At 37.5% G+C, this 27,812-nt stretch overlaps 1 protein-coding gene across 1 annotated transcript in view; it reads left to right on the top strand.

Moving 5' to 3' along the window:
• The first annotated feature begins 9,442 nt into the window (after positions 1–9,442).
• The window catches only part of LOC129248641 (ATP-binding cassette sub-family G member 1), a 113,810-nt gene continuing 95,440 nt past the window's right edge, over positions 9,443–27,812 (top strand). The window contains exon 1 of the mRNA XM_054888265.1: positions 9,443–10,160. Within this exon, the coding sequence (XP_054744240.1) occupies positions 10,114–10,160 (47 nt within the window). The 5' untranslated portion in view covers positions 9,443–10,113. The remainder of the gene's footprint in view (positions 10,161–27,812) is intronic.

Here is a 27,812-nt window from a genome sequence, read left to right as displayed (position 1 = left end):
CCGGCACTCCAATGTCAATCAGGAAACAATACACTAAAAATATGTCCCTTTATCAGCGGTATAACGCTACTGCTCCAGAGCTTTCGAAATGTTTTCCGGATTTACCTCGACGGCCCTGTATACAGATTTATATTTACATATAGCAGTTTTAAAATCTGGATGTGAATGTGTGCTGATATGAAATGCGCTCAAAGGCAAACAAGGCAATACTTCACTGATTAATTTTTAATATTTGATAATAAAAAAATTCTGTTAAATTATCGGATTTTGCATTAAGATATGTTAACATTCAAAAAATAACAACATTTATGTGAAGTTTTCTGATATTAAAAAAATTCTGTTAAGTCATCAGTTTCCATTAACATTAAACAAATAACATTTATGTGCGAATTTTCGGATATTAAAATAGCTCTCTTAAGTTATTGGTTTTGCATTAAGATATGCTGACATGAAAAAAATAGCAACAATTATATGTGACTTGTCTAGTATTAAAATTGCTCTGTTAAGCTATTAGCTTTGCATTAACAAAGGTTACATATTATTTCTAACTTCAATACAGCTCCTCTGTTAATGCAGGTGCTTATATTAGAGAAACTTACATGAACGTAGTTGCTTTGTTGCTGTTGTAGCAGCATAAACATTATGTACATGTAACGGGGAATGCTGGTGGAATTACAGCCTTAGACCGTATGTAAATCCAGGTCGTTCCGGTGATGTAGATCCAATTGTCGTAGGAACGAACGAAGTTCTATTAATATATGAAGAGTGTCTAAGCAGACGCTATACATTAATATTGCATATCTCTCTTGTGTACGTATGCGAAGAAAGTTTAAATTTGGCATGAAATTTGGGTTTAGTTTCGAAAATACAACTTTATTTAATAATATAAATTATGGAATATTTACAATTAATCTTATTGTAATCTTTGCTCCTTAACGGAACGATAGGAACTTATATTAGTGTAACAGCTCGCCTAATACAGTTAATGCTACACTGGTTGCTAATGCAGTGCTGTTATAAAGAGCATTTTAACATGAGCGTCTTAACAGGAGCTATCAATTTACATTACATACTGCTTGTTTGAACGCATGCGAATAACCTCACCAAAATGTTGGTTTTAGCGCGAATGTTGGCTTTAATTTTGAAAATAAAAATTCAAAATCAAATTTGAAAATCTACTTTTACTTATAAACAAACAGAAGACTATAGTTTTGCCCTAAATATGATACTTATCTGCGTACATTAATAGTTAACAGCGTAAGTCACTGTTACATTTACATGATTTGTAAATATGCTCGGTAGTATGAGAGTGAGTGCATTAAATTGATATTCAAAAGAGTTATTTTTTGTTAACAAACTTATTCACATGAAGTTCGCATGTATTTCTTTTTTTGTTTATTTTTGTCTTTTTGCTAGACATTACAGTGCATACCCATAACCTAAGCAAGTTGGATTTTTGAAATAAATATATTCGTTGTGGTCGCAGTTTTGTATCGGCTTAAAAACACAAAAACTCATTCATAAAGAACTTGAACTGATTACAAATTTAAGCAGGAAGATGTTAAAAATGTTTCAACATTGGTTTAATATATATAAATAAATAAACGTGGCATACTCTACGTAAAAATATGGTATTCTATAATTAAGGGAATGCAAGAAAAGAGCATCACAGCTGCGCAATAATTGCTTTTCTGTGAGTAAGTGACGGCTGCAATGAGTTTTCCGCATCATGGGTTTTAGTAAAATTACCAAGTAATTCTATAGAACAATGTAATCAATTGTCATACATATTAGCGTCATTCACTCAGTAGATTCTTAGACATTTACAAAAACAAAAACCAAGTTAATACATTAAGTGGAAATGCATGTAAGTGGATGTATGCATTCCAATTGCACCAGAAAATAAATTATTATTATTATACAATGCAAATCTAAAAGAAAACTACTATTACGAAGAGCAGGAACATACATACAGAGCAATTGAGGAAAATTTAATATTTGTATATATGTATGAATTAATTTTTATGTAATCACCAATGGCTTTTTGAAGCAACCAAACAACTGACATTCTGAGACTTTGAAAGGTGAAAGTTGTGTATTGTAAATATGCCGAGGGTCAAGTGCGTATGTATGTATTATATGTAATTTATTAAATATTTATAATTGATTTTTTCTTATACAAATGCCTTTAAGTTCAAATATAAATATTCAAATAAATATATTACTGGACTTTTATTTACATACACTGAGGTTATTTTATGATTTTGGTTTATAAAAATTGGCGACGTCTGCAATCAAAATAGATTAACCCCAAAATAGATTAATGACCCTGTCAGAAATCAAAATAGATTAACGAAACCCACCTAATACTAAGTCTTGTCGAGGCCCTATGCTCCAGAAAGGAATGAACAAGGGGAAAAAATCAGTTTTTGTCGGATCATCATCATTCACAGCATTACAACGCGGGGTGCGTCAAAGCTTCCTTCACAAAACTCCTCCAAAGTGTTCTATCGCTCGCGTGAGATCGCTTCCTACTGTGTTAATCCATCGGTTTCTCGGTCTTCGCCTTCGCACCAATTATCTTTCCAGTCATGGCTTTCCTTACAGCGGATTCAGCAGGCATACGGGCACGTGACCTAGCCACCGTCTGGGATAAGTTCGTTCAATTCCGAGTTGTACCTAATTCTGTAGCTGCCATCTTCATTTTTAATGGGTCCGAACACTTTCCTTAAAATTTTCCTTTCGAAGTTAGCAATAAGCGCACTGTCATTAATTTTCATAGTCCACACCTCGCCCCCATATGTAAAAATTGGTCGTATAAGAGTTTTATACATGGTCAGCTTCGTAGATCGAGGTAAAATACGAGATCTGAACAAACTAAGCTGTGAATAGTACGTTCTATTGGCGGCGTCGACGCGATCTTTGATTGCGGGTGTTGAGTTACCGCTACCGGCAAGTACCGGATATCAGTTAATAAACCAAGCAATATTCATTATTCAAACTGTATTGTCTTCAATGCAGATCATGTGCATGGACGGACATATTAGCTGCTTTGGAGCTAAGGTTCAAAATTCCGGCATACCTACGGTTCATAATGAGGAATTCTTGCCATTTTCATACCCCAGAGGGATATCGATGTATAGACGTCACAGCAGGAGTGACAAAAGGATCAACAATTCTTAGTCCCGACCAGTAGACCATTATCTACGATGAGATATTCAATATAGAAATGCCCGTTAGTCCTTTCTAATTGGCCACACAGACGATATCACCGCAGTCATCGCGGCACGAAACTCACGAAGTAGCTCGTTGAAAGCTTAACCCAGCCATATATGGACACAAACGCGGCTTGATTCACGTGGCCTCAAATTAGCCACAGAGAAAACGGAGCTTAATAGTTCTAGCACAAGAAAAACATCCCCTTAGAAGTTAGCATGCAAACTTGCTCAAATGCGGTAGCCACAAAAAAATTCCTAAAGTACTTAGGCATGGGACTGGACCTGAGGCTAACTTTCTGGCTCAAAAGGAAAACACGCAACAGAGAAAGCCGCTAAGATGGCATCCCTACTCAGTAGACTGATAGCAAACATAGCAAACATGATCAGCCTAAGGGAAACGGGAAATAATTCTGGCTACTACGCACTCCGTTCTCTTATACGGAACTGAAGTGTGGGCAAATGCGCTAAAGGTAAAGCACCGATGTAAGCTTCTAGCTTCGGTACAACGGACGGCAGCTCTGAGAGTTGTATCTGTATCAGGTCCGGCTGTTTAAGTGATAAGCGGTTCAATACCGATAGATTTACTAGTCTTCGAGAGGAAATAATGTGGGCACTAAAGAACGAGAGGATGGAAGAAGGTGTAAGCAAACTAGCAGCGGGCAAAAACGAATGAAACGCTGAGACTGTGACAAGACCGCTGGAGAAACAAAGCATGCGGCAGATGGACGGCCGGGTTAATAAAAGACGTCACTAAATGGTACAGCAGGAACTTCGGTGAAGTCAATTTTTATGCAACCCAAATGCTTTCGAGGTACGGGTATTTCCAGAAACACTTGTTCAAAATAGGGAGATGCGTACATATAAGGGAACGCAACTGAAAATGACGCTGAACACACTTTTTTCGAATACAGGCGTTGGGTACAAGAACGTCGAACGCTAGAGAATGCAGTCAGCCATATAACCACTGAAAATGTAATAGACAAGATGTGAAGCAGCGAGGAAACGTGGGAAATCAGTGGTTTCGCGGAAAAAATTCTCCGAATGGAAAAACACGACCTGGACATAGGCACACAAGCACAGACCTTGTAGTGAGGAAGATGTAACGCCACCTTGAAGTAATGCGAAAGCGGTTCCATGGTGGGTGACGGTTCCAAAGGAGGGGGAATTTTTTAGTGTCCGGACATACCATTGCTGCGACCGGCAGCTTTAGGCATTTTAAACTTCCTCATCCGCAAAAAAACAAAAAAAATGTAGACCCCTTCCGCGAAAATACCAAACAATAATGCAATCAAAATTTTCCAAAGGCCTCTTCCGGAATCGACTTCAGTTCTCAACGGGAATTCAATTTTGTGTCTTCTATCTATTGCAAAAATGTGCCTAGAAGTAATAATTAGTTTTAGAAGGACAAAGAATCAGCCATGCCATGCCAGGTGAATTCGATGATTGCTCGATTATATTTGTTCCACTTGTTGATAAAAATTTCATTCAGAATGATAACCTTATGAATTATCATAGTGCAAAAATCAAGAGCCTCTTTTTTTCCAAAAATATGAACTTCTTCGAAAATGTTGCTGTATCAAACCACGCATAAGACCCAGATACTATTTTCTGTTTACCATCTGACTCTTTTGTTGGTTCTGACAATCTATTTTTTTAACAGAATGTATGCCTTGAAATTTATATATTCAGTAACATCATATGATTGAATGATTTTTATCTCTTTTAAATATATCCCTACAAAAGGCAAATTAAGAAGCTTTAATCATTTTTAATGAAGGAAACACATTCCGAGATTTTCTATTTCACTGGTGGCTGGTTAAGAGCGAATTACTATGGTTAATATTCAGATTTCATAAAAGCTCCAATTTTTTTTTTGAACTGCTAAGTCAAATTTTAAAACGAATGACTTTCCATTATATACACCTTCTCTAGATTGATACACTTAATTTAAAATACTTGGAATAAGAAATTTAGCCATTGTCGAATAAAAAACGTTGTGTGACGTTTATATACATACATATATTTAATTTAAATAGCTTAGTGCAGGGACTTTTTTGTAAATTCTGTTTTATATAGCAATGGGGACCAATTCCTTCCTTTCCTACAGAAAACATTTTCATTTAAATTAAATTTTAACGCTAATAACTTCATTGGCCAAATTTTACAACTTTCAGTTTCTTAGCTCAAAAAATATTTCAATAAAATCTCATTCATTCATTTTCTATGCTCTTTTACAATATTTGTGCGCCTTTAGTGACCACTTATTTTGTACGCCTACTGTATGTTAAAAAGTAAGAACAGTTTATTGCTTTCGAGAAAATATTCGTCACTTATGCACCCTGTGTTCGACCAAGTTTGCATACTGACTTCCGCTAGTGACTATGCACTTACATATGTATGTTTATATGAGATAGCTTTGCCGTGTGGAGCTTTTGCAGTAAAAGCGCTGCGGATGGTACATGTGCATGTATTAGTGCTAGTAGAGAGGTGCTTACTTGCTTGTTGTAAAACTGTAGGCAATTAAATATAAACCAGGCATTGCTTTGCCTTTTTTCATGTTTGTTTCATACTCGTATTTAGATTATTATTGAATTAACGAAATTTAATTCTATTTGCAGAAATAATTCCATAAATATTCATCTATTGTAACAACATTTGCCGTGCGTTAGTCTCACAAAACCTCGAGAACGGCTTGACCGATTTGTATGATTCCTTTTCGTTTTGCTCATGTCAACAATAAGGTGGTTAAAAAAAAGGAGCAAACCCAAGGAAATAACAAGAAATCTAAATCGCGTTTTGTACAAGAATTTTGTATGATAAAACATTTAACACGACCTTGGCGATCATTTATATAGACGCTTCAAATTACTTTCAATAGCTGCCGCCGTTGGCGGACAGCTACGCCATGCATTACATATTTTTAATTCAACTATTCTTACTCGTACGTGTAGTTGAGCTCAAATATTTCAGTGAGTATTGCTTGAAATTTAATAGAATTAAAGCCGTTTTCTCAACTAATCTGTAACTTACTGACCACTTCAAAGTGACGATAAAGGCATTTTCATTGGTCAATACTATTTTACAAACAACCTTTTATATATAAGTTTGAACACTGATTTTGTATGCTACTTAATCCATTGATGCAATTTGGAAGTAAGGGAAAAAGGAGCACAAGTTTATACCCTTTTTGAAAAGGTAGTAAAATATAGAATATAAGTTGATTTAAACCAAAGAATAATTTCATGTTATTTTATGAATGGTACTTAATTATTTATATTTTTAACTTAACCATTTCCGTGGATTTGTCACATACCACGGGTGATCAGATTACGGGTGACTACTGTTATACCAAATACATACTTACAAACGAATTACGAAAATCGACGCTCCATGAAAAGTGTTCATCACGCGCTCAGAGCAATATTTTGTGCTCAGGGAGGGGACCCATTTTTGGGTTAATGGCTTAGTCAATAAGCAAAATTTCCATATTTTGGGCTGAAGAGCAACTCGAAGCCATTACATCCATTGAAAATAACCGTTTGGTGGGGCCGCTGGACTGGGGGAATCATCGGCCCATATTTCTTCAAAGACGAGGCTGGCGCCAATGTAACAGTGAATGGCGAACGCTATTGCGCCATGATAAACGACTTTTTGATACCGGAAATTGAAGCCCGTAATCTTCCCATCAACCTTGGTTCCAACAAGACGGCGCTACTTGCCATGCCGCCATAAAACAATGGACTTACTGTGACGTCGTTTCGGTGAGCAATCTATTTCTCGTCTTGGACCAGTGGAGTGGCCACCAAGTTCGTATAATATCACACCTTTGGACTTTTATTTGTGTGGTTATGTAGGCGGCCGCCGTAGCCGAATGAGTTGGGGCATGATTACCATTCGGAATTCACAGAAAGAACGTAGGTTCAAATTTCGGTGAAACGCCAAAATTAAAGAAAAATATTTTTCTAATAGCGGTCGCCCCTCAGCAGGCAATGGCAAGCCTCCGAGTGTATTTCTGCCATGAAAAAGCTCCTCATAAAAATATCTGCCGTTCGGAGTCGGCTTGAAACTGTAGGTCCCTCCATTTGTGGAACAACATCAAGACGCACGCCACAAATAGGAGGAGGAGCTCGGCCGAACATAAATAAATATTTTGTGTATAAACCAGCTTCCATTGAGGTATTGGAAGCCAACATTACTAAAGTTATTCACGAAATTCCCACCGAAGTCCTCCAGGGAGACAATCCAAATTAGTGTTTACGGATGGCCAAATTACGGCGCAGTTGCGGCTTACATTTGAAATGGATTATCTTTAGAAAATGGTTCTACACAAAAACAGTAAAAATTGCTCAATCAATTTGAATTTTTGTTATTTTATTTCAATTTGAAATCCGATACCTCTAAATTGATCACCCTTTACTTTGGAAGTCGAAATTGAAGATTAATGGAAGAAACTTCGCTGTCTGGAAAAATGCACTGTTTTAAACTCCGTCATCCTTATACCTCATACCACTAAATACTAGTCTATTCTGCTATTCTATACTGTTTTAAAGCTGAATATGAAAATAATCTTGAATTTTAATAATTTTTTTTTTCATGTTTGGCTTTTTTTGAATACTGAATGAAAATTCAACAACTTCTAAATAACAAAACTTTCAAGTTACTTTCCCTCTTTTCTGATTGAAATGTTTTGTAGAAATAGCTGTTTTATAAAAAGTGCAAGTCGCAGATTGAATGAGACACATTTTTACCAACGGAATATATTAACAAGAAAACTTGCCTCATTTGTGCTACTGAAGGTTCACATGTCAATTCAGAAAAAGCTAGGCAACCACAAAGAGTGTGTAGTCATCGGGTCGTTCTTCTTCGACAACTATGCCGTTGGCAAACTTTTTATGTTATGAATTAGATGGCACTTGCCACACAGCGCATGAAACAATGGCTCTATAGCGAACGAAATTCACAGGGTACATATGCTAGCCAAATAAAGAAGTTCAATGGCCGTCGAAATCTTGTGATTCGATACAATTCAAATTCTTTCTGAGGCGCAACGTGAAAGGTATGTACATATATAGGTAAGTATGTGAAATGGTTGAAGTGCTAGACTGGCTTTCCTCGAGTAGCACTAAAGCGCCGTTTTGGTACATTTACAGACCTCCAACGGGCAGAGACCTCCAACCAGAGCTTTTGATGTAAAGAAGAAGATTGATGGAATTTAGATTACAGCACTGCCTCAGGCTGTCGCAGAAAGGTGCACCCAGTGACTTTAATCGTCTGGCTGCCCCACCTGAACATTTACAGAGAAAGTAATCAGGAGTCTCCTTCTCTAAATGGTCGCCACAGCTTCTGCAATGGGGACTAAATGGTAAAACCAGCTTTTCTACGTGAGTGCCGATCGTCCAACGGCCGGTAAGCACAGCTACAACCTGGGATATTTAATGGCGTGAAGTCCGCAGGACTATCTACCTTCTGCGTCTATTGTACTGGGGCTAAAGGATTTTTGAAATCACACAAGAAGAAATGAAGCGTTGGCGAAACATATTTTCTATGTCGAAAGATCTGAGACGATTTCAAAGCTGAAGAACAAAATCAAACGGGTTATAAAAAAATACTGCATGAACTGTGCCAAAACGTCATGGAAAGTTTTGGGATGCACATTCTGTGTTGGAACAGATCTTAAAGTGAACAATTAACGCATTAAGGATAATAGTTTTTGCTCAATTTTAAATGGCAAGTACATTTCGAATAGGTGTGAAAAAATTTTGTTGGTATGTTGCGCAGTGTTTTCATGGCGTGAATTGATTATCACTTTGCCGTGAAATGCATACGACATTTCACGCATATTTCACGGCAATGCAATATGTATGGATTTTGACAGCCGTTTCTCCTCAAACGCCAACTTAGTACTTTGCTTTAGGCCAAATGCTTTGCACTAAAAAATCATTTCAACAAATTTTGTTGTTCTTTATTTGAAAAAGGGCGCAAGTCTCTCTTATTGCGTCACCCTGTATCTTAGATTTATCTTATATTTCTCGCTGCTCTTCTAAAATTTTCCTACGCAGCAGCTATCGTAGCCAACACAAATTTGCTCCAACTCAGACGAATAGTTGTACATGCATACATACACACGAATCCACGGCGGCCATTGCCAGAGGAAAGTGCAATGTGCAAAATTACGCTCAATTCGCGATTTCCATCGAGTTGCAATTTCAGTCGGTCGACGTCAGTTTCCCGGGTTGGTGTGTTGCGCTAAGTCATTACTTTTTCAGTGGTCATTTGTTTTACTGTTTTTTCGTACGTTGATGTGCACATTTCAAATTGAAGATACAAACAAAAAAAATAGTTAAAGTAAACCAAAGCAAGTCATACATTCCGCGCCAAAAAAGATGTGAAAAATATACTAATACGTAATTACGAACGAATGAAGAAAAAAGTTTTTTTATATTATTATTTTTCAACTTTTCTCTTTGCAATCGTCTATTTCACTGGCAATCAAGGCGGCGGTACTTGCCACTTGTTGCATGACCGCATACGATAAGCTTCAGATTTATCTAACAAACAAGTTTTTCATTACATTTTTTGGTTTTGTTATTTTGCCGCTCTTCGGTTGTGCAAATTACACACACACATTTACACAGACGAGTACACATATTTTTGTGCTCGTGTGCTCTTTTCTCTAAACTTAAAAGCGCATTTTTCACTGCTTGTCCACGCCAACAAAGACCTTGCGCTGCGTGTGCATCGATGTGTGTGCCATTTGTTCTTCGGCTGAGTTATTGACCCCTCCCAAGCGACATTTTCCAAATACAAATTTTTCTCTATTCAAACACATTTGTAAGTGCGCGTACTTTTCGTGAAGTACTAGTTTCGTGATACTTGAACGTGCTGACTGTTTGAAATGGAACGCGATGATTACGCCTTGAATCTCATCGAGCAAAATAACAGGTAAGTTGAGGTCAAGTGGGTGTTTGATGATTTATATTGTACGTGAAAAGAGGGACTTGTGCTCGTTCAATGCAAAAGTGTTCGCATTCTTTGAATTTCTTCTTTAGTGCGTGAAGCCTTCGCAGAAAATTCACTTCTTTTAAAAAATGTTTCATGCGAAATTAAGTGGGTAGAAATTAAGTGTGGAAATAGGCCGCAGCTTTGGTGCTTTATAGAAGCTGTGTTCGAGCGTACAACTGAATTAGAAAAAAATAAGATATACATATAATTTCACAATAAGGGCGGGTCACAAAGAAGTAAGGGCGGGTCACAAAGAAGTAAAAGTACGTAGTAAAAGTATGTAGTGATTAGTAATAAGTCCACAAGAATTATTCTACCCATTCACATATGGCAGATTAGCTGCGAAATTGCAATCAGCTGCCAAGTCTGTTTTGAAAGGTTTTTCTTCACAGAAATCAAGCCGGCCGATCATCAACAACGTCGTGTCTTTGCTGATTGGGTAGTTGAAATGCATGAAAATGATCCGGAATTCCATCGAAAAATCATCTTGAGTGATGAGACCCATTTCTACCTCGATGGCTTCGTCAACAAGCAAAATTGTCGGATCTGGGGCTCAGAAAATCCAAGAGTTTTTGTCAAAAAGCCTCTCTATCCTCAACGTGTGACTGTTTGGTGCGGTTTATGGTCCGGCGAAGTCATCGGACCTTACTTTTTCGAAAATAAAGCTGGAGCAACAGTTACGGTGAATGGATTGCGCTATCGATTAACGATTTTTATGGGCGGCATTGGATGGTATGGATCTGAACAACGTTTATTTTCAACAAGACGGAGTTATGTGACACACAAGCAACAAAACCCTTGATATTTTACGGGAATAACGCCTCTTATGGGAAAACCCTTTATACTTATATAGAATATAACGCAAGATAACATAAAGTAAACCTAGAATACTTTTTTAAATTTTTTTTTTTGTTTTTAATTTTCAATATTTGCTCCAAGAGCCACAAAGGGTAAAAATACAATACATATTTAAGCTACGACATTGAATAATTAATTGCTTGAGTAATACTATAGATCGAAGTATTGTAATTAAGTGCTAAATAGGAAAAAGGTGCTAAATCGATTTATGTTATTGGGTTATTCAGAAAGAAATTGCAGATTTTTAAAAGAGAGTAAATACATTTTTGTTAAAACTTAGAATAATCTTTTATCAATTGTATATTTTCCGCTTTGTTCGATAACCTTTTGCAATCTTTCCGGCAAATTCATTATTCCGCGCTCATACAACTTCTGGCCTTTATTTGCAAAAAATTGAACCAACTGCGATTTTATAGCCTCATTATTGCCGAAAGTTTTACCATTTAAAAAGTTCTGCAAAGACCGAAACAAATGGTAGTCTGACGGTGCAAGGTTAGCGCTATGTGGTGGATGCATCAAAAGTTCCCAACCAAGTTCTCTCAGTTTTTGGAGAGTAACCAATGCGTAAGCGTATCTAGCGTTGTCCTGATGAAATATGACACCTTTACGATTGATCAATTCTGGTTGCTTCTCGTGGATGGCTGTATTCAATTTGTACAATTGTTGGCAGTAGACATTCGAGTTAATCGTTTGGTTCCTCTGAAGCAGCTCAAAATATACCACACCCTTCCAGTCCCACCAAACTGATAGCATAACCTTCTTTTGATGAATATCTGTCTTTGAAGTGGTTTGTGGCGCTTCATCATGCTTGGACCATGATCGTTTTCGATTGACTTATTGTAAACAATCCTTTTTTCATCACCAGTGATAGTTCGCTTTAAAAACGTATTGACTTCATTGCGTTTAAGATGCATATCACAAGCGTTGATTCGGTTTGTTAAATGAATTTCTTTCAATTCATGTGGTACCCAAATATCAAGCTTTTTTACCAGTTCAAGACTCTTTATATCCTCAGGAACGGTTGCTTTTGGTATATTTAAATTCTCTCTAATCTCAACGCAAAGTTGCATGACGATCCAATTCGATTAAAGCCTTGACAACGTCTTCATCGATATCACTTGGCCGACCTGAACGTGGTTCATCTTTAAGTGAAAAATCTCCAGAACGGAATTTGATAAACCAATTTCGACACTGCCTTTCTTTTAAGGCTTTATCATCTTGCAACCTTCTCTGCGCTTTTTCCTTTATGGAAATAATAAAGTAAAATATGACGAAAATGCTCTTTTGTGGGCTCCATATTAAAATTAACGCCAAACAAATAAATATAAGCAAAATTACGCGCACTTTTTTTCCAAAGCAAGCTGAATGCGAGAGCTAATAACTGTAAAAAGAAAAAATTAAAATAAATAGTCACATGCTGTTCAAAACAATTATCAACGCCGTCTATATGTAAAATCGGCAATTACTTTCCGGATAACCCAACGAAAATTCACTGAAATACTTTCGACTGAGTTTTTGGAGCAAGTACTTTCTAATAAACCACACATATCCACACTTAAGTAGTGGATTTCGTCATTCGGCTTTTAGAGTTTGTCTCAAATCGAAAAGTGGTTACCAAAATATTGAATGTCCTTACAATATCTATAGTAAATTAAAACGGAGCTTCAGTGCTACTTGAGGAGTGTCAGACTGCCAGACTGGCACTTCAACCATTTCACCTTCACAACATTTAAAAATGTTAAGCAAAGAGACTAATTGAAGTAAATCCGGAATATTAAACGCAAAAATAAATCTAATAAGCATCTGCTAAAAATGTGTTCTATTTCATGTAATCAAGCTGATTTTATTCTCAGAATGAGTGTGGACAAATTTGATGACCTGTGATAATAAAGTTTGATGTGAAATCAGGCCACAGACTTCCTTGCATGCAAATTATTTTTGGGTTGGTTTCACAAAAAATTTTGGTAATACTATAAATTTGTGCGTTTTTGTAGTCAAACCACTCAGATATCTATCAAACGATTCCAGTAACGCTGCGGTTCTAAATTTTTTTCAACTTATCGTTGTACGTAAAACCCCACTCTACTTAAAAAAACACCAAACAAGTAACGTAACAGGCGTAGAAGTTTTATCTTGTGCGGAAAAGTTATGCTTCCACCCAAAGTCCATAGTCGTTCAATAGAATTGCCACAACAATAGCTCATAACACGTGCTCTTAATATTGCCAGACTACTTCTCGCACAGCGTTATTAATAAAAAATTATAAAAATGATAAAACTGACTCGCAGCTGGTTCGCGGTATCCCACAAAACCACATCGCACAGTATAGCGAACTTAACACCTTGACTGCCATGTGAGACAATGTTGATACCATAGCGCGGAAAAGCCAAATAGCGGCAATGCTCTAGCGTTGTCAAACAATAGATAGATCCATTTATTTTTAACGAAAAATCTTACAGAACTATTTACAATATCATTTTACTTCCTTTAAGGGAGCCTTTTTTTGCTTGAAAAATTCATTTGCCATCTAAAAAATATCTTGTTCAATGTTTTAAGCTTAATAGAAAGCCTAAAATGTGAAGTGATGAACGTCAACCGAAGTATGAATAGGAACGAAAATTTTAATCGCATTTTTTTTTTCAAAATAAATTTTTTTCCGTGCTGTCGAATATAACTCAAAAAATAATCAAAGGTATCAACTTAAAATTTTGCCAGTATCAAATAGCTTAGGCCTGCACTATGGTCCGATTCCTTATATATTCTATCCGCAGTAATATTTCACTTTTTACTGCCCACTTGCTTTTTTCTAGCAACATTTCTTTTAAAAACTACTTTTGTCAGGAGACATGGTTTGTCAGCTTCAAGGTTTCATATGCAAAGAGTTTTTTGGATATAATCCCTAAATAAATTGCGTAAGTAGACGAACCACTTGGGAGCTTAAACTGTTTCTTCACGAATTGTAGTTGTAATTTGTCAACATTCTGAAGCATACAGCCAAAATTTTCCATTTCACACTTAGCTTTACTGACGTAGCCTCATTCAAGAGCCATGGATATGCGGCAACAAAATCTGTGGACTCGGAGTGGAGGGCTTCAAACTAATTGCCGTACAAGACACAGGCAAGATCCGCAGCTGCTTTCCAGCTAGAAATAATATCAATATTTTTTTGCTTCCACAGCTCAGTAACGGCGACTTGGTGGCGGCAAGCATCGAGCTTGGGAAAACCGGCTTTTGGCTAGCCTCCGCCTATGTGGCCCATGAAAAAGACGCCCCGCCGGAAGAGGTTCAGGTGCTCGTAAAAGAGGCAGCTCTGAAGAAGAAACACCTGGTTGTCTCCTGCGACGCAAATGCACATAACACATTGTGGGGGAGTAGCGACACTAACGCTAGAGGTGTGTCTTTACTTGACTTTATTTTAGGAAGCAAAATTAGTGTGTTGAATTTAGGCTCAGAGCCGAGCTTTGTCACAATGAATAGACAGGAAGTTCTGGATATCACCCTGGCTTCCGACATGTTTTCCAACTACGTTAAGAGATGGCGCGTTTCAAACGCTAATTCGTTCTCAGACCATCGAGAAATCGACATTAGATCCCCTCAAGTCGGTAAGTTTAGAAATATACAAAAAACCGACTGCGGAGTTTACAATAATAAACTAAAAACTTTACTGCCAAAGATAGTCCCCAAAGACCCCACTACATGTGGGGAGCTGGATACATTGACTAATCAGGTAACTAAAGCAATGAATATCTCTTTCGCAGCTAGCTGCTCGGCTGTCAGGCCCAGAGGAAAGTCTAAACCAGCTTGGTGGACCAAGCAACTAGCCTCGCTACAAAAAGACCATAGAAAGTTATTTAATCTCGCCAAGTAAAGTATAAGAAAGCAGTGAGAACTGCGCAACGTGAATCCTGGCAAACTTATTGCAAAGAAGAGGCCAGATTAAGAAAAATTCTTTCAAAGATGCCATGTAACCTAGGCTATCTACAAGGTCAAGGGAATACATGGATTACGTCAAGTGAGGAATCATTAGGTCCACAAGCCGGTGGAACAAAACGATTCTGCTAATCATGAAAGGCAATCCAACTTAGGAAGTCTATTAGTGACAAACGCAAAGACTAAAGGGGCTATCAACACTTTTAGTCCTTATAAATCACCTGGACTAGACGGTATCTATCCTGTGGAATTGCAGAAATCACGGGATATTGCCTCATCGTTTATTAAAATTATCATTAATAGTTGTCTTAACATGGGTTACATTCCGCTAGGATGTGCCCCAGTCTCTTCAAACTTTTCTACAAAGCGTTAATAGCCTTGAGTTAGAAACGAATGACTTTTCTACCAATGTTAATTTTTTTGTTCGAAAGTACCATCCCTAACGGTTACTTAGTTGATATAATTGGAAAAAATATATACAAGTATTTATCATATTTGTTGTTGTTATAGCAGCCTAAACATTCTCCATACATGTACGGAGAATGCTGCTAAAGTGATAGTCCTTGGCCGGATATAAATCCGGCATTTTTTGCCTGAAGCAATAAAAAATTGAATTTGTTAATTGGTAATTGTTGTAAAATTCAAACAAAGCATACAAATCGTCCCCTTAGTATTAAAATAGCCTATAAATTTTTTGATGTTTTGAGAAAATGAATTTCAAACTTTTTGTCGAAAGTAGCTCTCACTCAAATCTCGTTAGGTCTGTAAATGTTTATTATTTTTTGACTGACGTTTTGACCCACTTTGTGGAACTAGAATTTGACAAAATTTTGACCACATATAAAATCGACGATGGAGAATCCAAAAATTCAATAAAAAAATAATAGCCTATGAGCACATAGGCTATTGTTATATGTACTAAGGGGACGAAATATTAGTTTACAGAAAGAACTTTTTTCAAATTTTTATAATTTAAATTATTTACTCGATACTTCAATACAATTTTTTACCAATATTTGTTCAGTACTCAATACTTTGTTCTATTACCATTATCATCATCTAGTAGTGTTACAGCCCGGGGCGGGCTTTAGCTGCCCCAGCAATCTTCCTCCATTCCACACGATTCAGTGCCTAATTTTTTCATGTCTTCGGTGACGTTATCCAGCCAAGTTATTATTGGTCTGACACGTGTCTTCAACATAGATAATTATAGTCTAGCAGAAGTTTTTGTGGCCTACCATCATTCATGCAGGTGATGTGACCTGCCCAACTGATGCGTGTCCAACTTGATAAATCTTACAAAATCTTCGCCATCTTCGCAGTGACTTAGCCGCTCTTTATTGTGCTTGATTATGTGCTCGACATCTTCTTCGCGTATTGAGCCAAAAACTTTACGCAATATTTTGCGCTCAAATATTCTTAGCCGTTCCTCGTCTGCAAGATTCATGCACCAAATTTCTGCACCGTAGGCCAACACGCGTCGAATGAACGATTTATAAATAGCGAGTTTGCATCTACGAGAGAGAGAGGTCTTGATTTAGAAGATTAATTCTAGCGTAGTTTGTAGGATTTGCCGCCATTACCGCCCTGTCAGATATGCAGTCCTGCATGCTGTTGTCGTTACTCATTAGTATGCCGAGGTATGGGCAGGCTTTCAAAACTGAAGCCTTCGATGTCAATGACGCCAGACCCTTTCCTTTTTACGTTTGAGATCCTCATATATTTGGTTTTGTTTATGGTTATTGCCAGTCCAACAATCTGGCATTTTTTTCTATCGTAAGGAAGATGTCGTCTAGGTAACGTCGACTACGGGCGACAATAGCTACTTATATCGACCGCGTATGCTATAGTCAAAGGGGGCCTGAAAATTACGTTTCCACCCCGTTAAGCCTCTAATAGCATAATGCAAAACTTGGTTGAAGATGGTTGTTGAAAGAACATCACCTTATTTTACACCGCTGTTGATATTAAGCTCGGCCATGGATTCTCTATGGATGCTGTCGAACGCTTATTTGAATTCAATTGTTCCAATACCAGAAACAAGTAAACATATCGATGCTAAGGTGATGTTCAATGACTCCTAAGTGGCACTTATCTTTATGTGTTATATGGTGGTGGTTAATGGATTAATGGCGCCAACACTTTATTGTAGATTCAAAATAATTGCACCAAATTTCTTCTTAATTGTATGAAATTCAGGTTTCTTGAATTTTTTAATTTAATTGCATTGCACAGTTTTCTAAATTCATCTGCGCAAAAACATCTTCCAAACCTGTTAGCCGAATAATAGCAAGAAAGACAATCTTACTACGTAATACATAATTAGGGCACACACACCCCTTTTTTGGGAGCATGGCCGAGCTATTTCTCCTAATTGTGATGTGCGTCTTGATGTTGTTCCACAAGTGGAGAAACATAGAATATTACGCTGCCACCGAAAAGTAGTTGATTTTGTTATGTGGAGCTTTTTTCAAGACAGCAATGCACTCGGAGTATTGTCATTGCCTGTTGAGCGGCGACCGCTATTAGAAAAAACTGTTTCTGACATTTGGTGTTTAATGCCCACACGAAGTTTCCAAGCCATGCACTATCGGATGGTTAGTCAGGCAGTAACCCATTCGGCAGCGGCGGCTGCCAAACCCAAATACTTTCCTATGTAAGCCAGCGCACAAGGTAAAATAGGAAAAATTTGAAGCATTTATCCTTAATTGTGATTTTTTTTATTTTTTTTTTTTATGTAGTGTTTTTTTTATTGTTATTTTTTTATTGTAATTTTTATTTATTTAAGTGCACATTGATTTCAATTTGTTAAGCAGTTTGTGCAGTTAAACTCATTGTACAATGTAAGTGAATTTATAAGCCCTATGACTATTGTAATTGTTTCTCGGTGTTTAGAAAAGAAATTTAATAAGAAAATAAATCAATTAAACTGTCATCCAACGCTGTGTATTTATTTACTTTTTCTGTGATTACAAATAATTACTCTATACGTACCGTTCTAAGCGCTTTATTTTATTTTAATAGATATTCATTTAATTGTATTTAATTGCAACCGTGATCTCTAAATTACTGTCGCATTATTGCATGCTTACACACATACAGATAATACGAATCACAATACTAGTGAGCAAAAGAAACAACAAACAATTTCAGACTGTTTGATTGGCCGGCGCAATTGAGTACAATATTCCGCTCCTGAAAATATACCCTACAACAAAACACACTATGTGGGTACGGTTCTCACTCTCAAGTATCATATCTACATATATCATCGGAATGTTTTCAATTGTTTACTCTTACACGGCGAAGTGTACTACGCCAAGCGCTAATCGACTTCCTATGCAGAACTTCGGAACGCATTCTGAACTGGTTCCGTTTTGGTCAGTTCACTGCAAAAAAAACAAAAAAAATTGAAACTTGCATTTGGACGATTACGCAATCGCAATAGGCAGTGAAATAGATTATTTGTGTGACATTCACGAGATTCTATATTCAATTCTTCAAAAAAGTTGACATTTTTAAACTTTGGTTTCAATTTTTTCTGCAAAGAAAAACGATTACAACGATTTGTTTCTTTTTTACCAAAGGGTAAGTATTCATTCGATAGAAATCTTTCTGCTCTACAAAACTTTATTAATCGTATTTCTGAGTTATTTAATTTTTTTATTAGTTTTGCGGCTTAGAAATGGAATACCCAGGAGGCAAATCTACACCTGCTCTTCTTTGTTTTTCATCGAGTTCAAACAGCTGCCGAAGCAGCCCGGGACATTTGCGACATGTATGGAGAAGGTATCAAGGATGAGTCTACAGCACGGAAATGGTTTGCAAAGTTCAAAAATGGCGACTTTGACGTCGATGACACGTCCCTTCAGCGGTAGGCCTTCTGAATTTGATGAAAAACGTCTCAAATCACCTTTGAAAAAGAACGGCCGCCAAATCAGTCGTGAATTGGTGGGAAAAAATGAGCTGCGATCGTAAAACGATTCTCAACCACCTTCATTCAATGGGATTTACCGAAAATTTGGAACGGTCTCAATGAAAAAAACCAAGAAAGTAGCCTTGAAATTGGTTCTCAGCATATTGCTCGCCATCGAGCAATTCGCGGTCATAAACATCGCTTGTTATACTGAATCGTAACGGGAGATGAGAAATGATGCCTATACATTAATGTGGAGCAAAGAAAGGAGTGGGTGGCTCCGGAAGATACGCCAAAGCGTAAAGCCGTATCTTCATCCAAAGAAGATCAAGATATGTATTTGTTGGGATTGGGAGAGTATGGAGCACTGAAAAATGCTCGAAAAGAGTATCTCGGTCAACGAGGAGCTCTAGATTGCCCAGCTACATCGCATGAATGAGGCTATTCGACTCAAACCATACACCTTCACGACAACGCCATACCCCTTGTTGCACAAGTCGTTAAAGCCGCACTTCAAGGGCTCAAATGGGAGGTCCTTCAGCATCCGCCGTATTCTCCGGATTTACCGAACCTTGCATCGACCAATCAGCATCTTATCCAATCCCTGACAAGCCATATGAAGGGCGTTACCTTTGACAACAAAGAGGTTCGTAAAAATTGGCTCAACAATTTCTATGAAATGTACGTTCCCTTATTCTGTGGACAGGCATCAAGAAATTTTTTGTATAAAGTTTATGGAAGCCAGCTGTGACATGTGCCTGAACGCAAGATGTAAAAAAAAACAACTCCTGATTTGTCACGTGAATTTCTTCTCCGAATTTTTCAAGGCTAAATTTTCTTCTCGAGAATTTAAAGTTCCATGGTTTTTCTTCTGCATAAAAATGAAATTGTCGTGGAGAAAACTTTTGCAGGCATTTAGAATTGGCCTGATTTTCTTGCCTATAGTATTTGTTAATTGTGGAGTAAATTGTAGATTATTTCAGTAAGAAGACTACTGAATTTGTTTAGCTATCATCCAAAATAAAACTTAAGAACGTATAAAATTATTTTCAATATATCTTATAGGAAACTATTTTTCTAAGAATGATAGAATTTGTTTGTCATTTTTGTTGCTTCCTCATAATAAACTAAATTCTATGAATTCCTGGAATTATGTGAAACATTGTCTATTCCAGTCAGCTTAATGATTGAAAAACAACCTGAAGTAGATATTAGTTCTTTTTTTTTAAATAATTTATTTCTGTTTTAAAAGACAGATTTTAGCTCGTTTTTCTCAATAAATATGAAATATCAAATACCTTAAGTTAAAATTTCTGCCACCATAATTTGCTGAAAAACTATACAAACTTGTTGAACAATTGGTTATATTTTCGAACATATGGATCTCCGTGATGTATGATTAAGTGACTTAAGCGGATTTTCATTTTAACCACAATTTTTTTCTTTTCTTTCAACGAAAAACCACATAGTTCTATATCGCACTGCAGGTTTTTAATTGTTGATTCAAGACTCAAACCCCAAATACGCCATCATATATCCGTATGGGACTAGTTCGGATACAGTCATCAAATACATAGTACGAAATTAGCTATTGAAGGCTGTCCACATTTTTTTAACGCAGGCTGCAAACAAGGCATATAAATGTTTTTGCGAGTATTTAATTATTTGCGCATATATTTGTACTTGTTAATTACATAAAAGTCGCTTACGAGTAGATATGCATGTAATAAAATAATGCATCAAGTTTTAGGAGCAGCTACTTCCCTAAAAATAAAACATTGTCAGAAGTGCCGTGTCTGCGAGTGGAGATGAGGATTCCAGTGCATTTTGGAAGGTGTTCAAGCTGTAGTAGCCGAAGACACTGGTGCGTGACTATCATTTGACAGAACGTAGGTTCGAATCTCCGTGCATGAAACAGCAAAATGATAGATAAAGTTTTTTCTAATAGCGCGCGCCACTCGGCAGGCAGTGACAAACCTCCGAATGGAGGAGGAGGATTTTTTTTAATCTGCAGTTTGGCAAACAGTAACGCATTTTTGAGGTGAAACTTCTTAGGCGTCGATGAACGAGCGAGAATGGAAAGTAAAATTTCGAGGCCATGCAACGCTTTCGGCATTTTCGTTCCACGAGAGAGAAAAACGATACAACGTAGAGGAAAAGGAGAGAGAGCTATAGCTTATATATATCTTAGATACACTTTAGGCTATTTTTCCTGAGTGTCTCCTTGTGGTTGCTAATTTCTATTGAGAAATAACACTGCATTTTTGGCGCTTGTTTGTTGGTGCAAACTTGCAGGAAATATATTTTTGGTGCCTACTTTTTGGCCTTATATTTCCTTGGTGCCTACTCTTTGGGACGTGTTTTGATCCCAATTTTTTTGGCGTTTTTTGGTGCCTACTTTTTGGCGCTTATTTTCGCTTCCTGGCTAGTGCTTGTGCGTATATTGTAAATTTTAAGGGCCGACGTTGAATGTGAACCACACCTAAACGTCAAGTTTTTTTCTGCATTTCATTTGACATTTGTCAATTTCAGACAATTTGAACCATGGAAAGATACACAATCGAGCAACGCGTGAAAGTTATTCAGGCTTATTATGAAAACGGGCGTTCAAATCAAAATGCATATCGCGCACTTCGTGAAGAAAATCATCTTCAGTGATGAGGCACACTTTCACCTCAGTGGATTCGTCAATAAGCAGAATTGCCGCATTTGAGCGAATGATAATCCAATAGTGATTGCCGAGAAACCAATGCATCACAAAGAGTGACTGTTTGGTGCGGTTTATGGGCCGGCGGCATCATTGGACCGTATTTTTTCCAAAATGAGGCCGGTCAGGCAGTTACTGTGAATAGTGTTCGCTATCGTGAGATGATAACGAACTTTTTATGGCCCGAATTGGAAGATATGGATGTGGACGATATGTGGTTTCAACAGGACGGTGCCACTTGTCACACAGTTAACGAAACAATGGCTTTTTTGCGCGAAAAATTTGATGGCCGAATAATCTCACGTCGCGGCGATGTCAATTGGCCGCCAAGATCATGTGATTTGACACCGTTGGACTTCTTTCTTTGGGGTTATTTGAAAGAAAAGGTGTACGTCGATAAACCAGTAACAATTAAAGAGCTAAAGGATGAGATAATTCGACACATTAACGGCATAGAACCTCAATTATGCCTCAGCGTCATCGAAAATTTGGACCATCGGATGGAGGTGTGTCACCGAGGCCGCGGCGGCCATTTGGCCGATATTTTGTTCTATGCGTAATTGAACCACACCAATATTAACATAGTAAAGGGAAATGACAATAATTTCCTAAAAAAATTGTATTTTATTCAAAATCAACACCGGCCCTTGAAACTTAATCACCCTTTATTATGATAACCCTAAGCGTCAAAAAAGTTGGAGCCTGCCATGCGAAGCAGGTCCATCAACAGCGAAAATAAAATGCATGTTTAAAATGTTATGTTGTGCATCTGGTGGGATCAGAAGGGTGTCGTCTACTATGAACCCCTTGAACCATCTGGAGCCATCGCTGGCGATTGTTACCGAATGCAGCTAATGCGTTTGAATCGATCTCTCAAAGAAAAGCGGCCGGAATGGGGCAGTAGACATGACAAACTGATTTTGCTGCATGTCAGCTCCAGGCCACACGTTGCTAAATCGGTCCAGAAATATTTAGAGGGATTTAATTGGGTAATATTGCTCCTCCCGCCGTATTCCCCAGACACTACACCTTCGGATTACCATCTGTTTCGATTAATGCAGTCAGCCCTTATTGTAAAGTGGTTCACTTCTTTCGAGACCATCGCAAACTGGCTCAAGTCAAAAGAACTCGCCTGGAAGATGGAGTAAAGTTGTGGCTTCCAATGGCACATATTTACCGTACTATCATGTAAAGGGTTTTCTAATAACAGGTGTAATTTTGAATAGAATAGAGTTGATTAACGATTTTTATGGCCGGAATTAGATGGTATTGATCTGGACAACGTTAATGTTCAACAAGACGGCGCTACGAAACGAAATTATTGATCTTTTACGGGAAAAGTTTCCGAACCATGTTATTTTTTGAACAGGTGATCACAATAGGCCACCATGTCGGTGATTTAACATCTTGTGACTTTATTCTTTAGGGCCACGCGAAAGAGAAGGTATACGGCAACAGCCCATAGTCGATTCAAGATCTCAAAGATGGAATTCGTGCGACTATCGAAGACATAGGGCAGCCACTTTGAAATTCGGTTATGGAAAATTTCATGAAAAGGATATTGTCCTGTAAGCGTGGTCGTGGTGGTCATTTGCCTGATGTTATTTTCCACTATTAACGGCACACCTTCCTCTTTATAATGAAATAAACATCCATAGAATTTTTCTTTGAATATCAAAATAACACCTCCTGTTGGAAACCCCTTTATTATTTAATTGTTGAAATAAGTCGTAGCTTTGGCTAAGAAAGGGCAGCAAGTTATTCTCATACCCAATAAAATACATTGAGCAAATCACTTACCAACAATACGTTTTTGAAACGAACTTTTACTGTTCACATAATTATTTTATCAGAAGTTCTGGGCTATTTGAGAAGTAAGAAAAGATTACTTTTTAAAATGCTATTTCGCAATTACATGCAAAACTACTTCCTTTGCTAAATTTTATATTATTATTTTATTAATTTTATTGTTAACTAATCTTTGCTCAAAATCTGAAATGAAAAACGAAAAACTGTAAGCGAATTTCACAATAATTCAAGGTGGATTTCGTTGCAACAGCCTAAAAATTCTCCATAAATATTTGGCGAATAGTGCTGATGTGACAGTTCTTGACCAGATATATTCAAATCCGGGTCAGTACGGTAACTTGAAACCGACTGAATGTGTTAGATAATTAACAATATATCGACAGCGGGGATGGTCATATCAGGTAGGCTTTTACACCCGTGACACTAAGATCATATAAAGGAAGATCAATTTAGAGATATCGGATTTTAAATTGAAATAAAGCAACGAAAATTCAAATGCATTGCGCAATCTTTATTATTTTTGTGTGGAACCATTTATGACACTTATTTTTTAAAGATGATCCTTTTCAAATGTTGGCCGCAACTGCGCCGTACTTCGACCATCCGTAAACACCAATTTTAAATAACTCGCTGGAGGACTTCGGTCGGTATCCCGTGAATAACTTTAGCAATGTTGGCTTTCAATGCTTCAATCGAAGCTGGTTTATTCACAAAGCATTTTGACTTTACATACGCCCACAAATAGAAGCCCAAAGTTGTAATGTCACACGCACCTGGTGGCCAATCCACTGGCCCGAGACGAGAGATAAATCAATTGTTTCATGGGCTGCATGGCAAGTAGCGTCGTGTTGGAACCAAATGTTGTGCAGATCACGGCTTCAATTTCCGGCATCAAAACGTCATTTATCATGACGCTACAGTGTCCGCATTACACAGTAAAATGGGCTCCAGCCTCGCCTTTGAAGAAATGTGGACCGGTGATTACTCCAGCTTATAGGTCAAACCAATGTTTTCAATGGATGTAATGGCTGCGCTTGAATGGCTTCGAGATGTTCTTCAGCCCAAATATGACAAAGTTGCTTATTGAAGTAGCTAATAAGCCAAGAATGTGCCTTATCGCTGCTTTTCACAGAGCGTCGATTTTCGTCGATTTGCTGTTGTAGCCGAAAGTGTTGAAGAAAACCCAGGTTTGTCCATTCCTCGTCGTTGTCGTTCTTTGGAATTAGGCATACCACAAACGTCATTACAGCGTATTTTGCATAAAGATTTGAGTCTTAAGGCTTATAAAGTTCAGTTAACACAAAAACTCAAGCCGGTCGATCATCAACAACGTCGTGTCTTTGCTGATTGGGTCGTTGAAATGCCTGAAAATGATCCGGAATACTATCGAAAAATCATCTTGAGTGATGAGGCCCATTTCCACCTCGGTAGCTTCGTCAACAAGCAAAATTGTCGTATCTGGGGCTCAGAAAATCCAAGAGTTATTGTCAAAAAGCCTCTCTATCCTCAACGAGTGTTTGTTTGGTGCGGTTTATGGTCCGACGGAGTCATTGGACCTTACTTTTTCGAAAAAATGAAGCTGGAGCAACAGTTACAATGAATGGATTGCGCTATCGAGAGATGATTAACGATTTTTTATGGCCGGAATTGGATGGTATGGATCTGAAAAATGTTTATTTTCAACAAGACGGCGTTATTGTACCACACAAGCAACGAAAGCAGTGATCTTTTATCAAAATAACACCTCCTATCGTAAAACCCTTTAGTGTAAAGATATAATATCAGCATCCTTCGAAAATAACCTGTAACTACTTTTATCCATAGTTGGCATATATTACTTGAAAAAGTGGCTCATTTATTGAATAAGAATGACTTATTACGAGCTATTTAATTACATTTTCATAAAAAAAATGTTTTCCACGTCAAACATGATCTTTCCGACCACTGTGCGTCGGTCAAAAATTTTACTTTGAGATTCTTAATATATTCGCTAACCCCTCATAAGGCTGAAGTAGCCTTGAAACCTCAAAGCGTTTCCATTCTTGACAGAAAATAGCTTAAAAAACCATTTCTTTTAGTGCTGCTTTTCATCTTAATTGCTTGCTACGTTTCCGTAAAAAATTATAATAAGACGCTAAAATTTTGTTTTTGGTACTTAAGAGTATTCTACAGTAATTTCGAACAAAAAATTCCTGAAAACATAGCTCTAAAATCTACCTTATTTCTAGCCTTCTTATTATTAATTTTAGTTGTTTATCCACAAAAGCGAGGCAAAGACCTCATTTTCGCGTACCCATTGTGCAGAAATTATGAATACAAACATATTTTCATGCTATGTACAAATGTGTAAGTACATAGCATGAAAACAATGTTTTCCTTCAAAGCACGCAAAGTACAACCCAAAGGAGACATGCGAAAATGAAAATGAAGCACAAAACAGCAAAAAAAAAAAAATGCGAGCACCAGTTGCACTCAAGCGCAACGGGGAAAGTGAGGTGCGGGCCAACTAAAGTCAGTTTAGAAAATGCCTACGAAATAATGTTAGCGCGAGTAGCAACATCCCTGCAGGAAAATGCCAAGGAAGTATAGACACAGTCTAGTTCAGCCACTGGAATTTATGAGAAGAAATCATATTAGTGTCTCATTGACTAGAATAATACCCGTAGTATAGTTATCAATTTGTAATTTTTTTTTATACGAAAGTTTAAGACTTGCCTATGGGCGCACTAATGCATCGCGATGCTTAAAGCATTATATACAAGGTGGTGCAAAATTAATCACCCTACCGGAAGATTTTTAATTTTTGCAAATGGTGTCGTATGCAATCATATTTGACACTTCTGAAATAGAGCAGCTGCAATATATAGGGACCGACAATCGAAGTGTAACCAATTAAAAAGGCCATACATTTAGTTTGGAAAATTACTTTTATTCAATTCAAAGTAAAAACTCTGTGAAAATAATACAAAATTAAAAATCAATTTACTATTGCTCGATATTACCACCTTTTGCCTTGACTATGGCCCTGAGACGGTCCAGAAACGAGTCACATGCTGTCCGAATGTGACTTGCAGGTATTTTGGCCCACTCGCGGACAATAGCTTTTTCCAGCGCCTCGACACTTGTGAATCTTTTAGTTTGAACTTTGCTCTCCAGAATGGTCCTAAGAAATAATCCAACGAATTCGCGTCTGGTGAATTTGAGAGCCATTGTGTGGACGGTGTGGACGTTATGAAGTTCGGAACGTTGTTTTTTAGCCATTCTTGGTTCACTCGAGCTTTGTGAGACGGTGCCGAGTCCTTTTGAAACGTCCATGGTCTGCCACCGAAAATGCTTGTCTGCTCACGGCTTCAAAGCAACCTCTCCGATAATATTTCGCATTTACCTTGACGCCAGGCTCGATGAAAACGATTGGAAAGCGCCTATTTGCGGTTACAGCGGCCCAAACATTACCTGCGGCGGGTGCGGCCTTCGGGTGGCCAATCGATGACTTAAGTTCTCGTATGAACGATTGGTTTTGGGAGTTTACGAATTGTACAATTTGGAACATTTTCCCGTCAGCAAATACAATGCTCAGAAATTTACCGCTTTTTGCCAAGTGAAGCAACTCCTTCGCTCTCTCAAGTCTGACTGGTTGTTACTTTAGTGCCTTTTGGATCTTGTAAGGCTTGACTTTAAGATCGTTTTTCAGTATGCGGCGGACGCTACGGTCAGATTTTTTCTTTGCCATTTGATTGGCACTTCGTCGGCGATTTCGTACAAGACGCTTATTCACTTTTTGAACCATTTCACGTGACGTTGCAGTCTTTTGATGACCTCCTCCATGACGTTTCGCGATGCTGCCAGTATCATTGTAACGAATAATGGTGCGATAAACAAAAACTTTATTTACTTTAAGGTACTCGAGCTCACGAACAACCAACCAAATGTAGTGCAATCACACTATTACGTTTGAAATCCATTTCTGATTTTCTTTTATCGCATTTCACTCTTGGCATAATGCTTCCGGGCGCTTGTAAACAATTTAAACAAGTAACAGACAGTTGATGCTGATCGTATCGTGATCTATCGCAATTAGTAAATTAGCTTGCTGTGGAATTCATTCGGTTTTCATTCAATGGGTTAAATCCTATCCCTCTAACAAGCGATGTTTTGCCACTATCTTTCTTAGCTTCGTCCGGCGTTCCTCACGGAATATTTTATACTATATGTTAAACATTTTTATCAAATAACTGAATGGCGTGCATAAACTTCAATCTTATGTTGATAATTCGCTGCTCTGGTATGTTAAGAACCATCTTTCTTTGAATATTAAGAAATGCTTCAAAATCACTTTTGCAAAAATTCATAATGTTTTGTTGACTCGGTACAG

Source organism: Anastrepha obliqua, chromosome 5 (genome assembly GCF_027943255.1).
Source record: "Anastrepha obliqua isolate idAnaObli1 chromosome 5, idAnaObli1_1.0, whole genome shotgun sequence".
Classification (NCBI taxonomy): domain Eukaryota; kingdom Metazoa; phylum Arthropoda; class Insecta; order Diptera; family Tephritidae; genus Anastrepha; species Anastrepha obliqua.
Note: the sequence above shows the minus strand (reverse complement) of the source record. Positions and strands in the feature narration are given on the sequence as shown.